Raw genomic sequence first — 16,152 nt, forward strand, 5'->3', positions numbered from 1 at the left:
TAAACTAACTGGCTCAACGTTATCAGCTCTCTTCCCTTCTACTTTCTTCAACGTAGTAAATGACCGAGCATACAAAAATGTTATTTATAAGCTCACTAAATTGAATAAATAATAAATAAATTTGAATTGGCAGTCATGCATATAAACATCCAGGAAAATTTCAATGGCTTCAGTTTGTTTTTGGTTTAGCGCCATTTTCAACTGTATTTCAGTTATATAATGACGGGCAGTTAACCTACCAGTGTTCCTGGATTCTAAACCAGTACTTACGTGTTCTCTGCAAGTAACTGCCAACTTCTCCACATGATGGATGATCATGATGAAATGACTTCAGACAATTTCTTTTATCAACTCCTCATGGAGAACATAGGCTTCACCAGCAGTCAAATTCACAATCATTCTATCTGTAGATATTTGCTCTCCCTATTAGCCAAGCGGATAAAAAACTCATTTCTGACCAAACACCTGTCATACTGTTGACAAGAAAGACACCAGAAAAAAAACAACAGAACAGAATATTTTCTTGAAGCTTTTATGTAAATATATAATTTCTGGAAGACAATTTATGGTCCTCTATATCAGCACCAGAAAATGATATACAATGTTTAAACAAATGAAAAAACCATTAAGCATTTAGGACAGAAGTTCAACTATATTAATTTTCAGTCAAAAAATTACTTTATTAATTTTCATTAAAACATTGATTTTTGTTAACAGATACACATATTATTATATATGGATCTTATTTTTTAATACAATAAAATGGTTCCATGATGTTTTAGACCTTTGCTTTTTTTGAAAATCTTAAGATGTGCTTTAAATAATAGCTAAGAAGTGCCTAAGTGATTATTTTCCTTCTGATTATATATAAAATATATCACATAAATTTAAAGTAAGGCAAGAAATGTAAAAGGGAATTTTGTTAGCAATCAAAAATCCTGGAGTAAAAAGTTCATATCAATGATGTCAAACATGTAACTTTCAAAACAAAAAGAAATCTTATATTATCTGGATTTTTCCTCTTAAAATCAATGTAAAAACAAATTTTACATTTCTGGAAAACCTACATGCAATGGGTAAATACTTTTTCAAATAAAAATACAATATAGTATATAACTGGAATGTAGTCACTGTAACAATTTGTTCACTGTCAAAGCATTTAGCACTTACAATTTTACCCAATATAAACACACAAATTTTGAACCAAATATTAAATGAAATACAATACTACTTGTATTGCGATGCTGATCTTTCATGCAGGCTGAATCTATGCATAAGAAATATTTTTGCTAACAGAACAGAAAACTTGTTTGATAACACGTTCTATAACACTGTACATGCTTCAGAACATCGTATCTATATGTATGATTTAGAGAAAATACAGGATGAAATCACTGCACTCTTCATTAAGCTGATTGTTGATTTTGGTTTTATGGCTCACAAACACAGTGCAAATTATATGGCATCAAACTGAACTAAACATTTCGATTTCACATCTCATTTACATCAAAATAATATGAGGTACGGAATCCAGACTTTTATGCCTGCTAGAATCACAGAGATACAGTAAAATCGAGTGTTCATACCCTATCAGTCACTTTTTACCATCAAGCAAGGGTAAAAAAATGGTTAACTTTTCATACACAAGATGCCAAAGACCTACATGGGCCACACTTCAGATCCTTCCCTGTAAATAACCTTTATATCCTCTTTTTGTCCTGCAAAGTTTCTAGTCTATTCAATATATTTTATTTATCTAATATTCTTGGCTACTCAATATGTTTCACCTAATGCTTGCCTATCAAAGTTTACCTAATATTTGCCTATCCAAGTTTCTAGCCTACTTAATATTTTTTACCTAATGCTTGCCTCCTAACATAACCCACAGGTCTGTAAATATAACTGCATGACTGTTACACAACCATGTTATTTTATACCCAAAATAGAAAGTACTAAATTATGATTCATTTCTTTAAGTAAAACCAAATACATTTGTCATCCATCAATTATTACATGTATTATTCTGTCACTACATAGTCATTGTGTAGGTTTTATATGGGATGCAAAAGTAAGCCAAGAAATGGCCAGGAGGGGGTTATCTAGCTACATACAGGTGACAACGCATACAATAAATACACAAATATTGGCGAGAGTAGAGAGTCAAAAATAACAGAAAAGTGAAAAAATTGCAATAAAAATTAGAAGATAATCGAAATCAAACATGTAGTAATCCTGCTGGCCACGCCCAAAGTACTATTTAATATCTGTCTGTATGATGTCTGTGTGGTATACTTATCTCTACAATCTGATTATAAGAACCTTATCACCTAAGATCACTATAATAACATTATTTCATATATGGCACCATGAAACAATAATCAAATAAATAATGGAAAATCAAACGTGTGCTATGCTATTTTATATTGTCTACTTCTCAAGTCTTCTAAATTCAAAACGGCCAAATGCAGAGTAAAATTTTTGCAGTTAAATTATTCTACTTTTCTTCTCTTGCAATTATAAGCATTGACTAATAACTTTACAGCACTTATTTACAGACTAAAATAATAATAGGTTAATGGTGATGTAGTCTTTCAAAATGAAATCATAAATATTTCACAAGGCACTCTGAAAAAAATCACAGGCACATTTTCGTCAAAAAAACCTCTTTTTAGCTGTCAAACAATGTTGAAATCACAAAGCCGCTAGTAAGATGTGCGTAGTAATATTATGACAGTCAATTGGACCTCAATTTTGTGGGTGATCAAAATAAATTTTCAAACAAAAATTCTGATATTGCAGCATGTACTTGTTCTTGATTACAATTATTCAGCAAAGTGTACAAATTTCATACCAATCTTACATTACAGACAGCCCAATACCTGAACTTTTCAATAAAAATAAAAACTGCACAGTGTTTCAATAAAGCAGTACATTGCATTTCAATTTTAACAGGTGTGAATTTATATGGCTCTTCAGAAACAACAACTATAGAATACAATTCCCTCTTACTAAAATACTATAAGTTCGTGCTTAACAAGTGAAATAAATGTGTGCAAAAAATTTCAAAGTACAGATATACAATGGAAAATTACAGTGTCAAACAGCAGTTTCTTCAGGATTGGTGTATTTTACAAAAAAATCAGCACTATTTTAATTGTTCATCTTGAATAAATGCCCACATCATTACTTCTCATCCAGAGTGGGGTTCATCTGCTCCTTGAAGTTAAATGGGTCAAACAGGTAACCGTCACCATGGTAAAACTTGCTCTGAAACTCCACCCTGTAAATGACCATAGATAATTATGTCACAATAGCTATGTTGAATGGGGGGAAATGCAGGATTTTCAATAAAAGATGTGTTTTCTTATTAAGACAAAATAACATGTGCTGTAACAGTTGTCGGATTTCACATCAGTAAGATTTCTTTTGATTCAGAATAATTGAAGATTTTTACAGTTTTGGCAAAAAACCTTTGAAATTTAAGAAAACATTATAATAAACATGAAAAAGAACTCCATAAAAGTGTGCATCATACCAATGTAGACGGAGTGTATGCAGGAAAGCAGACAGTCCCTCCATCAACAACAGTACAGCGATCGTCAACATAGCAAATACAGCAAACACAGCAAAGATCAGCACCGAGCCGATGTATGGCAAGTCCATGTTTAACGATATACGGAACAACATACTCCATAGCACCTCCGACAGCTCTGAAAAATAGAAATCGTAAATGTTACTATTTTGATTGTACAAAAATATATAGGCATTAGCAATTTTTATTTGATCTGTTCACACTGCTTTCTAACAGTATTTCAGTTATGTAGCCTACAAACTACAGGTAACCAAACAAAGCCTTATTTTCTTTGTTGGGTTTGAATACACACACCCCCACACTGTAGGTCATATGGCAACTTTTCCAGCTGGAGGAAGAACCCTTGTGCTGTCACCTGGGTAGAACCACTAATCTTTCGAAGTCAGCTGGACAGCTTCCTCACATGAAAAATCTACCCACCACAAGCATGGTTTTTAACACGCATTAGTGAGGGGCAAGTGATTCCAAGTCCGTGGCCTTAGGCTCACCCAAGCTGAAGCTCCAATCAGTTATCTACCAATAAGGATAACACATGCTCGTAGAGGATTAACATACAAAGAAAATTGCAGCTGGAAGAAGAACAGTACAAAGCCAGTTATTTTCCTTATATCCACAAATATATCACTTTCTAATAATAGCTGTTAGTAACACGTCTTCCTGGTTTCTCAATTTTAGAATTTACTCTTGTCCTCTACAAGTTACTCACAATCTGCACATAAATCACTGGTGGGGAGTCTGACTGACCTGCCAAATACTGTCTTTAGTTAACTGTCACAGAGAACATACATGTATACCTCACCCGAGATTTAAATCTACAATCTCTTAAATTGTGCTTTAACAAATGAGCTAACAGGGTATCACCAGAAGGTCTTCTTCAACTCACCGTAATGAAAAATTTTCAATTAAAGTCAATACAGAAAATAGACATTCTCAAGACACAAAAAATATAATTATGATGTCAGGAACACTACGGGTTTAACTTACGTGCATGAGCCAGACTAAGAGCCCACAACCGAAGGTACGAGGCTGTATGGGAGACACATCCAAGGCAGTATTCTATAGTGTGGATAGCCTGGCCCACAAATATATCACCAAAGTCAAACTGAAATACAATATCTTAATCAGTATCATTGTTAAACAACTATAAAACTGAACCTCTAAATACTGAAGTTCAAGTGATAAAAAGAATCTAAAATTTAGCAACGACCATCTTGAGACAAAAAAAGTCATCCTATATTTACTAATTACTAGATTAAAATCCTCTAAATCTTTCAGACAGGCAATAATTAGTTTGAAATTAAGATTTCTGATACACTGACAGGTGCAAAACAAGAGATCACAGAATGATCTTTGCGCCCACCAATGTGCCATTTTTGAGTGTTCCAAATTTCAAGACTTATTGACTAGCTCAAGGTCAAATTTCATTTCCGTACACAACACTGTGCATGTGGTCCATTCATGTGGTCCAAATTTGAAAGCTGTAGCTTGAGAAATGTGAAAGTAGGTCACTACATCAATTTCAAGGACAAAGTTCTTTGTACACAAAACTATGCATGTGCATCAAGTTTGAAGGCTGTAGTTTGAGAAATTTGAAAGTAGGTCACTAGGTCAATGCTAAGGTCAAAGTTTATTTCGGTACACAAAACTATGCAAGTGGTCCAAATTTGAAGGCTGTAACTCGAGAAATGTGGAAGTAGGTCACTAGGTCAAAATCAAGGTCAAATTTCACTTCAGAACACAAATCTATGCATGTGGTCCAAATTTGAAGCCTGTACCTTCAAAAATGTGAAAGTAGGTCACTAGGTCAATGTTTGTTTTGGTACACAATCCTATGCATGTGGTCTAAATTTGAAGCCTGTAGCTACAGAAATGTGAAAGTAGGTCACTAGGTCAATCTTAAGGTCAAAGTTCATTTCGGTACACAAAACTATGCAAGTGGTCCAAATTTGAAGGCTGTAGCTTGAGAAATGTGAAAGTAGGTCACTAGGTCAAAATCAAGGTCAAATTTTATTTTGGAATACAGAACTATGAATGTGGTCCAAATTTGAAGCCTGTACCTTCAAAAATGTGAAATAGCTCACTAGGTCAATGTCAAGGTCAAAGTTTGTTTCAATACACAAAACTATGCACGTGGTCCAAATTTGAAGGATGTAGCTTGAGAAATCTGGAAGTAGGTCACTAGGTCAAAATCAAGGTCAAATATCATTTTGGAACACAAAACTATGCATGTGGTCTAAATCTGAAGCCTGTACATTCAAAAATGTGAAAGTAGGTCACTAGGTCAATGTCAAGGTCAAAGTTTTTTCGGTGCACAAAACTATGCATGTGGTCCAAATTTGAAGGCTGTAGCTACAGAAAGTAGGTCTCTAGGTCAAAATCAAGGTCAACTCATGTCAAGGTTCATCTTGCCACTCAAAACCATACATGTGGTCCAAATCTGAATGTTGTAGGTTATTGACAAGAAGATTTTAAAAGCTTTTCCCTATAAGTCTATGTAAACCATGAGACCCCAGGGCGGGGCCATACTTGACCCCAGGGAAATAATCTGAACAAACTTGGTAGAGGACCTCTAGATGATGCTACATACCAAATATCAAAGCCATAGGCTCTGTGGTTTTGGACAAGAAGATTTTCAAAGTTTTTCCCTATATAAATTATAAAAATAAACAAAGGGCCATAACTCACTCAAAAATAGTTGAACCAGTCTGATTTTCAGGGGGACACAACTAGGGTACCAACTCATCATTCTGACAAAGTTTGGTCAAAATCCCCCCAGTAGTTTCTGAGGAGATGCGATAACGAGAAATTGTTAAAGGACAGATGGAAGGACGACGGACCACGGACTCAGAGTGATTTGAATCGCCCACCATCTGATGATGGTGGGCTAAAAACCCATCATTGCACCTTTTTACAAGAATGGTCAAATGGAACATCTGCATACAGGTAAGTGTATTGTAAATTCACATTTCTAAAATTTTATGAAATCTAGAACAGTCTAATTATGGGAGATTTTATCTTCATTTAAGCATAATTCTTTCCCTTAAAATAAATTAAAATCCAAGTTTTCTCCAGCTTTAATTTTTGAGTTATAAAAAAATCTTGCTATCTTTAACAGAACTTGATCCTTTGCAAATAGTTTTTTTTTTTTTGTAAATCCTACCTTCTCTACTTCGACTTCTTCATGTATTTCTACTGTCATCACGGCATCTCCACTACCACCATTGATAGAAACACTCACCTCTGTACTGTCAACACCCTACAACATAAACACTCACATAACAACATCTTTTTCTTCCACCGGCAAATTACCCAATGATACACAGCTGCTTTAGTATGTGAAAAAATAACAATGTTAACATTTTGTTGCTATTCTTTACTTGTATTCATTTACAATACTTTTTACTTTCAACAAACCAAATTATTATCTATCTATGTAGGGTAAAAATAGATGCAGTCATAGTTAAACATTTTTTCCAGCTAGATATTGTGATATTCATGCTGTCATGTAGTTTTAATACTCTTATCATACTGAGAAATATTGTTTTGAATATTTTTCCATATATATATAGAATTTACACCTTTCAAACTTGACTTACAGAACTGCAGGGTAGTTCTTGTTTCGTTAAATGGTTATAAATTCAAAACAAACATGTTTGTACCCAGTTATTGTTAATTTATAAATGTATTAAACATTGTATGAACATGCAGTGTAAAATAAGATCAGTAAAAATGTTACCATATTTACAATACTATTTCAATTTTGTCTGCTCTACTAGTGGAATACAGGTAATGCAACTTTATAACGTTTTGGTAGTTTTTTGCAGGGCTTTGGTTATAATGGAATACAAGTACTAAAGCTGGTAGTGGGTACTGTATTAACCTTTAATTCCTTAAATGGACTGGTCCATCATACAATTTGGGCAATACCTTTTAATAATTTATAATTCAAAGGGATTTCACTGAAAATTTACTGATTGAATAGCAAACAGTACCACGGTTAGCCTGTAATCTTTGTCTGCACTGGTCACAAAGGCAGAATCACTTGCCACCAGCAGGCTAAAGGTTAACAATAATTTGTGGTGCCAAAAAGAAATTCTCTCGGAAATTGCTTTTCATTTTGAATGCTCTGTGACTTACGTTGGGTGGTATTTGGGTTGCTTTAAATTACACTGAAACTTTGTAACTGTGTAAGGAAATATAAAATCTATCAACAGATATATGGACAAAAGATGATTTCACAATGGGTATTCTAGGTTGCTACACTGTATCTATAAAAAGTTCTCCTGGCTAAGGGAAAAGACAAAGTGTTATTATGTCATATAGAAACTGTGCTAGTAGGAATGGCAGTAGCGTTGTGTTCTAGAAACTAAAGTAGTGTTTGACAGGTGAGTTTGAAATAACTATACCTTTCTTGGTAGCTTTAACAAAAACTCTGAACATGACTCAAAGCTAAATAACTACAGGTAAGGCTTAGCCTTCTACTTTCAAATACAGGCAAGTGGTACTATAAGTAATTTCTGGAATAAATATTATAGCTGCCCATTTGTCAGTTACTGACAAATTCCCAACAAGGCAAGTGGAGGAGTAGTGACTTCATACACAATCTGTCAGTTCAAATTTCTATCTACTTAGTGAGCAAGGCAGGTAATGTACTATTAATTTATTAGTATAAAAGCTACTGCACCATATCTTTATTAAGAATATGAAACATCCAGTGTTAGTAAACCATACAACAAACCACACCAACTGTATACATGCAGCCTGTTAACCATCATGTATCAATCAAAAGAATATATCACACACTGCACCCTGGTGCATGATATATCTATCTTATGTCTTTCCAATTTTTAAACAAAATCCTCTTTTCTGTTCTAAATGGTCAGAAATTGATTGCATGCTATAAGAAGACAAACAAAACTGCCCAATCATAAGCCTATATTTAATTTTGTTTAGCTTTCAGCTACACCCTAAATCAATAATCTTCCTGTGTCATAAGAAAAAGTTTAAATGTATATTTTTTCGGCAGTAAAAATGCATTTACATGTCTATTAAATGAAAATGAAAGAAAAACATGTGCAATTTACTGGCAATAATACTGGCTATATTAGGTAAATAGGCTCAAGGTGAAAAAATGGAAGATTCACTAAAACTTGCTTTCGATTTTCTATCTTACACTAAGTCTTGCCTTCAAACCTAATACAGCATAATATATGTTCATCTTTATGTGGGTGTAATGTCAAAATTACAAAGAGAAAATAAATATAACCCAGACCCATCATTCCACTAGCAGATATCTACACACTGTCCTATTGTGATTAACCCAGTCAGTGGTTTATTAAGGTTAAATATGAAATGGCTGAGGAAAGCTCGAAATATTTGAAGAAAAAGTGCACAGCAAAATATTTGTATCTGGAATACATTGTTTCTGTTAACTTACCGACATTTCTATGGCAGACTGAGATTTATCTTTCCCTTGGTCAACAGACTGCATAGAAAATGTGCCATACAGTGAAAATAAGCAAAGATAACAGAATATTAATACAAGAACATGTTACACACTGCCTGCACTGAAATATTCAAATTTCAACCCTTACCCTGCTAAATTTCTATAGTGAAGTTGTCCATCTTCCAATTTGGACAATACCATTAACTGTTAAAAGGGGTGCTTACCAAAAAGATACTGACTGAATAGAGACTTTGGTTATTTAAAACGGGTTTAATTCCATTTAGCTTACTCATATGTAACAGCAGTCAGGACATATGACAACTGTCCAGCTTTTGATGATGGAGGATGACACCAGATACTTCTCCAGGAATTCTTTCAGACACAAACAAGCACCTGGACAGAACCAACAACCTTCCTTAAGACTGCAGCATGTTTCCTTATAGGAAAGAATTCTGCACCCACAGCAAGTCCACAGCTATGAGGAGCAAGTGATTTGAAGTCTGCAACCAAAACTATTCGGCCAATAAGGCCTCTGCAGTCATTTAAGCAATACAGTGTTTTTAATTGGACAAAAGCTAGTTGGGCAGTTGTGTAATAAGCATGTTATTTGTAAAGCTTTTCATATTATTATTTCAGCCAAATTCTTATGGTCAGGGTAACCATGAAACAGTCTAATTCAAGAAAGTCATGATTTAATCATTTAAGTGCATAGCTCAAACTTGCATAAACTTTGAATATTTCCCACAATTATTAAGGCTTTAAAAATCCTGGATTACAGTGCAAGTCAGTGTTAAATGAAGCTTAAACCATGCAAAACTATTAAATATAGCAACAGAAACACAGAAAAAAAAACAAGAAGATACTGCCAAAAATCTATGAATGGCAGTTTCCATAAAAAACTTGAAAACCGTTTATTTTCAAACCTTCACTGGAAGTTGTTAGGCATAGAAATAAAATGTCAGACAACGTACATACTGGTACAGTGGGAGATCTATCAAACAAGAGTTAATAGTGTAAGTAAGCTCCAGCACAGCAAGTTGTATTTTTCAATTTCACCATTTCTGTTTATTTATTTTGTTGGGTTTAACATTGCACCGACACAATTTTAGGTCATATGGTGACTTTCCAGCTTTGATGGTGGAGGAAAAGCCCAGGTGCCCCTCTGTGCATTCTTTCATCACGGGTGGGTACCTAGTAGGTAGAACCACCGCATTTCCGTAAGCCAGCTGGATGGCTTCATCAAATAAAGAATATTCAATGCCCCGAGTGAGGCTCCAACCCACATCGATGAGAGGCAAGTGATTTGAAGTCAGCGACCTTAACCACTCGGCCACGGAGCCCCTAAATTTCACCAAACTCGAATGCCAACCCATATGACTTTTTGGTACCAAACACATGGGGAAAATTGTTCGATTCAGGTAACCTATTAATAATTTCCTAGGAAAATGAAAAGAACTTCTTCCTATAGCCTTTCTTTGCAGTGAGAGACAAAAGAAATTATATTCTTCTGTTTACTTTATCATGCAATTACATAAAGTGACTAGTGTTTACTACTTTCCTGCCAAGCTACATCACTCCTATAAAACTTCCGAGCACTATTCTTGATCAAGAACTTTGCGTAACACATAAGCTTCACTGAAAGCGTTGCAATACAAAAATAACTTTGAAATTAACAACAGAGACAGAATGTATAACATGTGGTGCAACAGTAATAGACTTTAAAACAAAAACAGTACATACTTCCTGTCCTGGCGGTACCTCGTGCTGCACAAGACGCTCGTGTGACATGGCACTGAGGCCCTGCTTCCTCTGAAATATCACAACGTAATTTTATCATTTCATTTTTTTTAGAATTCTTTAGACCAACTTAAATTTCTTCACCTAAAAAGGAAACTGAAAACAGATGATGAAATGTATATGAATAGCATGACACTATTAGACATTAAATTATGCAAGACTTGTTAAAATTTCAATGAAGGAAAAATTGATACAAGTACATAAACATTTTTCATTGAACTTTTTAAATACCGGTACCCATTTTCTCCTATAGTATGTAAGAATAAACCATTGTCATGGAAGAAATTAAAACAGTGCTTTTTAGTGCAAATATCATGCAGAACAATAACTGGGTATATTGTGATGTACATGTGTCAATATATCTTTCAAGGAAAGATTTTCTTGATTAATCAATTAAAATATATGGGTAGCAGACAAATAAAAATCTGCTTTTTTACTTTATTTGGCATGAATTGTATTATTTTCATAAAGTATATTTGTATATGGACTTAAGAGACAATTCCTAAAGTTTATGATAAATACACTCCATTACAGCTTCCTGGGCACATGTTCAAGCAAGAAGGATAGGTCTGGACAAAATAAACCAAAATTTTCCATTTTGCATTAATTTGAAGAAGTATCAACAATTCAGCACCAAGTTGTCATATTATGTAGACAACTGTATTAATAGCTGTGAATTTTCAAGAGAAGACGGCATTGATAGGTGTGCACCGCGAACACATGCCCTGGACTTCTGAAGAGTATTTATGTCTTATAGAAGTGTGACAGACTTTAAATCGCAAGTCTGGTTCTACCCCTAACTATTTCAACTCCCTTCTAAGTTTTTTTTAAATACATAACTAGCACTGTTAAGTAGTATGAAACTCCATTTTTCTAGCTAACAGAGGTGAAATACAGGGAACACAAATATATGCACATTATTGCACAATTAAACATAAAACCCTCCATACTTGTTTATATTGAAGATGCAAATTTCTTTTGTTTTCATTGGGTTGAGAGTAATGCTGATAGATAGGGACTTTTCCAACTTTTAACTGTGGAGGAAGACCTCAGTTACTCATCAATGCTTTGTTTCTGGCATAGGAGACCCACCAACATTCTGTAAGCCAGCTGGGTGGCTTCCTCTCATGAAAATTTCTACACCTCAATTGAGGTTTTGAACAAACATTAGTTAGGGACAAGTGTATCAATGACATTAAGCACTAAGCTACTGAACAGATAAGAGAAATATTGTGATTTCAAGATATCTATGAATATCTGTAACATAAACCTATACAAAAATGTACAGTTCTGAATTGTGAAATCAGTTCTACAATTTAGGAATGTATCATATATATTTGGAGAACTTGCAATTTCCTGAATTTTAACACAGTGGGTGCTCAGAGAAAAATCCTAAACTTAATACAAATATGGATGTATCAACCTCTCTTCAAAATTCACTATCAAGTAATTGAAAAGAACAATGTTAATTTATATTCCAACGACACAATAATCCTGCATCTGGCAATCTGACTAAATATAAGTTCTTGTAATTCTAGCAAATACAACATCAAGAAACAAGTTGCAAGCAGAATATAATATCAAACATAGCAATATATACATGTAAAGAAATAACAAAATTAAGCCATCAAGAAAATGGTTTTCCAGTATTTTCACATTTTAAGAGCTAGAAGGGTCCTTTAAGGTTCTTTTAAAATCTAAATACTGCAACAGTTAATTGGGTAATGTACAAAGAGCTATGACAGTCCTTTGTACTGTAACTGTCAATTGGGTAATGCACAAAGAGCTAGGAGAGTCCTTTGGGGTTGTTTTAAAATCTAAGTACTGTAACAGTTAACTGGGTAATGAACAAAGAGCTAGGAGAGTCCTTTGAGGTTGTTTTAAAATCTAAATACTGTAACTGTTAATTGGGTAATGCACAAAGAGCTAGGAGAGTCCTTTGAGGTTGTTTTAAAATCTAAATACTGTAACTGTTAATTGGGTCATGTGCAAAGAGCTAGAAGAGTCCTTAAAGGTTCTTTTAAAATCTAAATACTGTAACTGTTAATTGGGTAATGCACAAAGAGCTAGGAGAGTCCTTTGAGGTTGTTTTAAAATCTAAATACTGTAACTGTTAATTGGGTAATGTACAAAGAGCTAGAAGAGTCCTTTGAGGTTCTTTTAAAATCTAAATACTGTAACTGTTAATTGGGTAATGCACAAAGAGCTAGGAGAGTCCTTTGAGGTTGTTTTAAAATCTAAATACTGTAACTGTCAACTGGGTAATGCACAAAGAGCTAGGAGAGTCTTTTGAGGTTGTTTTAAAATCTAAATACTGTAACTGTCAATTGGGTAAGGCAAAAAGAACTAGGAGAGTCCTTTGAGGTTGTTTTAAAATCTAAATACTGTAACAGTTAATTGGGTAATGCTCAAAGAGCTAGGAGAGCCCTTTGAGGTTGTTTTAAATTTAAATACTGTAACTGTTAATTGGATAATGTACAAAGAGCTAGGAGAGTCCTTTAAGGTTCTTTTAAAATCTAAATATTGTAACTGTTAAATGGGTAATGCACAAAGAGCTAGGAGAGTCCTTTGAGGTTGTTTTAAAATCTAAATACTGTAACTGTCAATTAGGTAAAGCACAAAGAGCTAAGAGAGTCCTTTGAGGTTGTTTTAAAATCTAAATATTGTAACTGTTAATTGGGTAATGCACAAAGAGCTAGGAGGATCTTTTGAGGTTGTTTTAAAATCTAAATACTGTAACTGTTAATTGAGTAATGCACAAAGGGCTAGAAGAGTCCTTTGATGTTCTTTTAAAATCTAAATACTGTAACTGATTATTGGGTAATGTATATCACCATTATTTTGCTAATAAATGGTCAATGCTAGACTGCATAAATACTGCAGATTGTTGAATAGGCAATGTACACATTGTATTATTTTGCAAGCAATGGTCATGCTCTGCCTAAATCACCTGACTAAGAATTTGTGACTTAAACCTAGAACATTTTCAGGTATGAGAAAACCATATTCTTATTTAGATGGCCTTAAACAAGCATATTAACACCATTAACTCCTGTAACATTGAAAGCTTATACTCTATATACTCACTGCCTCAGCTTCCTACAATGATGGTTCCAACATGCAAATCAGATACAAGTATATAACATATACAAAGCCAGAAAGCACACCTATTGAATTTTTGTAACTAATGATGTTACTTTTTTAATGTATATGAACATGTATGTTGATATGTTATTTACACTGGTCACAGTATCTGCCAAGGCGTTGCATATCTTTTAGTTCATACTAGTTTATTTTAGATCGATTGTGATGAAAAGTCTTAAGCATATCTGAATCACTTTGAATCTGCTTCCTGCAAAAACCAGTAGCAATGCCATATGACAAGGCATGGTCGTCACCAATATGTTTTTAGCTCTAAGTGAATATAGCAAATGTCTTAAAACTGCTTGTTCACAGTTGAAGTAAAAAGTGTAAAAAATTGAAAGTAGATCTTCATGTACACTGATGAGTTTGACATAAAATATATATCTGACACTGAGAAATAATAAAACAAGTGGAAATTGGTTTTAAATATTTTCTTGTCGATTGTTTCAGTCTTCCGTTATTGTACATAACTGAGATACTTTGCAAAACTAATAATAATTCATCAGAATATTCAAGATTTAAACCAGTTCTGATCGAATTTGATTTTACGATCTGTAATAGCTATGATCTATTTGCTGCCTTAGAATTATAAAATGTAGGGTAATGGACCCATAATCACAACTGGTAATTTCTGTTCAAATATGTTTTCTCTGTAAGTGAAGGCGGTATTCTCCAACTGTTATGGAAACCAAAGCTGGTATGAGCTTCATTTACGGCCAAAGAATGCAGAAATAAATTAGGAGAAAGGAAATCAAACGGAAATTGCAAATTATCATTATGGTTCCACAAGGTTAACCCTTACCCTGCTAAATTTCTATAATGAACTTTTCCATCTACCAATTTGGACAGTATCATTAACTGTTAAAAGGGGTGCTTACCAAAAAGATACTGACTGAATGGTGAACAGTGTAGATCATGATCAGACTGCATGGATGTGCAGGCTGATCATGATCTACACTGGTCGCAGAGGCAGATTCAACTGTGTCCAGCATAAGAGTTAAGCATATGTAAAATCAATGGGCATAAGGCACATAATAAATGATTTCTGACGAAGCTTTTCGCAGCATGCAATGAAACTTCAAATATCAGTAAATGACATTTACACTGAAGAGTACATATCTTTGATGAAGACTTTAACAGTATGACAAGAAAATGAAGAGTACATGCAGCAACAAGTATCTTTTGCATTCAAATTAATGCAGCAGCCATGCAGACACACAATTCTGTTTTTATACATGAACAACATGCTGTTCTTTACATCAACATGAATATTTAGATATATGGCTCCAAAGGTAACAAGTAAGGGAGCCAGTCTGAGAATGCAGTCTTGTCATTGGTCAGTTTAAAGAATATTCTCAGAAACAACCAATCAGATGCCAGAGATTCTTGACTGGTTTCTAAAGTCAGTTTGTAACCTTGGACACCAGGTAGAGAATAAGTATCTATATGTTTCTTGCATACTGCACTGGAGTTTCTGGTGATATAACCAATGCTGGAAAACTCCAATCTCTTACACCAGAGTGTAAGATGAATCCCTTGTTGTAAATGATATCATGATGAACTACATTTAAGAAGTAGATTCAAGTACCAGTTCTTACTTTTTATATAAAACTTGATAAAAATCAAGTACTTGGTAGTTATGTTTTGTTCCTTATTGTAAAAAAAAATGTTATTCGAGAAATACATATTAGCTAAAATTTTCTCCATAAATTTATCTAAATATTGAACACTAAGTTACAAAAGTGTATAATTTCTTATAATAATTAGAATTTCAACAAGAGTTGTCCGTAAGACAGCACGCTCGACTTTTCTCAGTGCTTGACTCTGAATTAGAGCTTTGCCACTAAAACTATATAAAACTTTAACCAAACAAATTCTAAGTTAAAAAGGGGCATAACTCTGTGAAAATTTGTCCGTAAGACAGCACGCTCGACTTTTCTCAGTGCTTGACTCTGAATTAGAGCTTTGCCACTAAAACTATATAAAACTTTAACCAAGAAAATTCTAAGTTAAAAAGGGGCATAACTCTGTAAAAATTCAAACAGAGTAATGGGGATTGTTTCTCCTGGTGTAGACTTTGATACTAAGTAACTGTTGTACGCTTCAAGTCAATAGCTTTGATAGTAACAGAGATATTTGACTTAATCAAAAACTTTAACCAATGGCAATGCCA

General features: G+C 33.9%; 1 protein-coding gene across 3 annotated transcripts in view; it reads right to left on the minus strand.

The window, feature by feature from the left end:
• Positions 1-516: 516 nt before the first annotated feature.
• LOC123563136 (V-type proton ATPase 116 kDa subunit a 1-like) overlaps positions 517-16,152 on the minus strand; it is a 70,667-nt gene continuing 55,031 nt past the window's right edge. For 2 of the 3 annotated variants that reach the window (XM_053529257.1, XM_045355749.2), the window contains 6 exons: positions 10,779-10,847; positions 9,030-9,077; positions 6,753-6,848; positions 4,577-4,694; positions 3,536-3,710; positions 517-3,280 (listed from right to left, as the gene is read on the minus strand). In XM_053529257.1, the coding sequence (XP_053385232.1) occupies positions 3,184-3,280; positions 3,536-3,710; positions 4,577-4,694; positions 6,753-6,848; positions 9,030-9,077; positions 10,779-10,847 (603 nt within the window). In that variant the 3' untranslated portion in view covers positions 517-3,183. The remainder of the gene's footprint in view (positions 3,281-3,535; positions 3,711-4,576; positions 4,695-6,752; positions 6,849-9,029; positions 9,078-10,778; positions 10,848-16,152) is intronic. The other variant, XM_045355753.2, reaches the window with a different exon arrangement.

This window comes from Mercenaria mercenaria, chromosome 2, assembly GCF_021730395.1.
Source record: "Mercenaria mercenaria strain notata chromosome 2, MADL_Memer_1, whole genome shotgun sequence".
In the NCBI taxonomy this organism is placed as follows: Eukaryota; Metazoa; Mollusca; class Bivalvia; order Venerida; family Veneridae; genus Mercenaria; species Mercenaria mercenaria.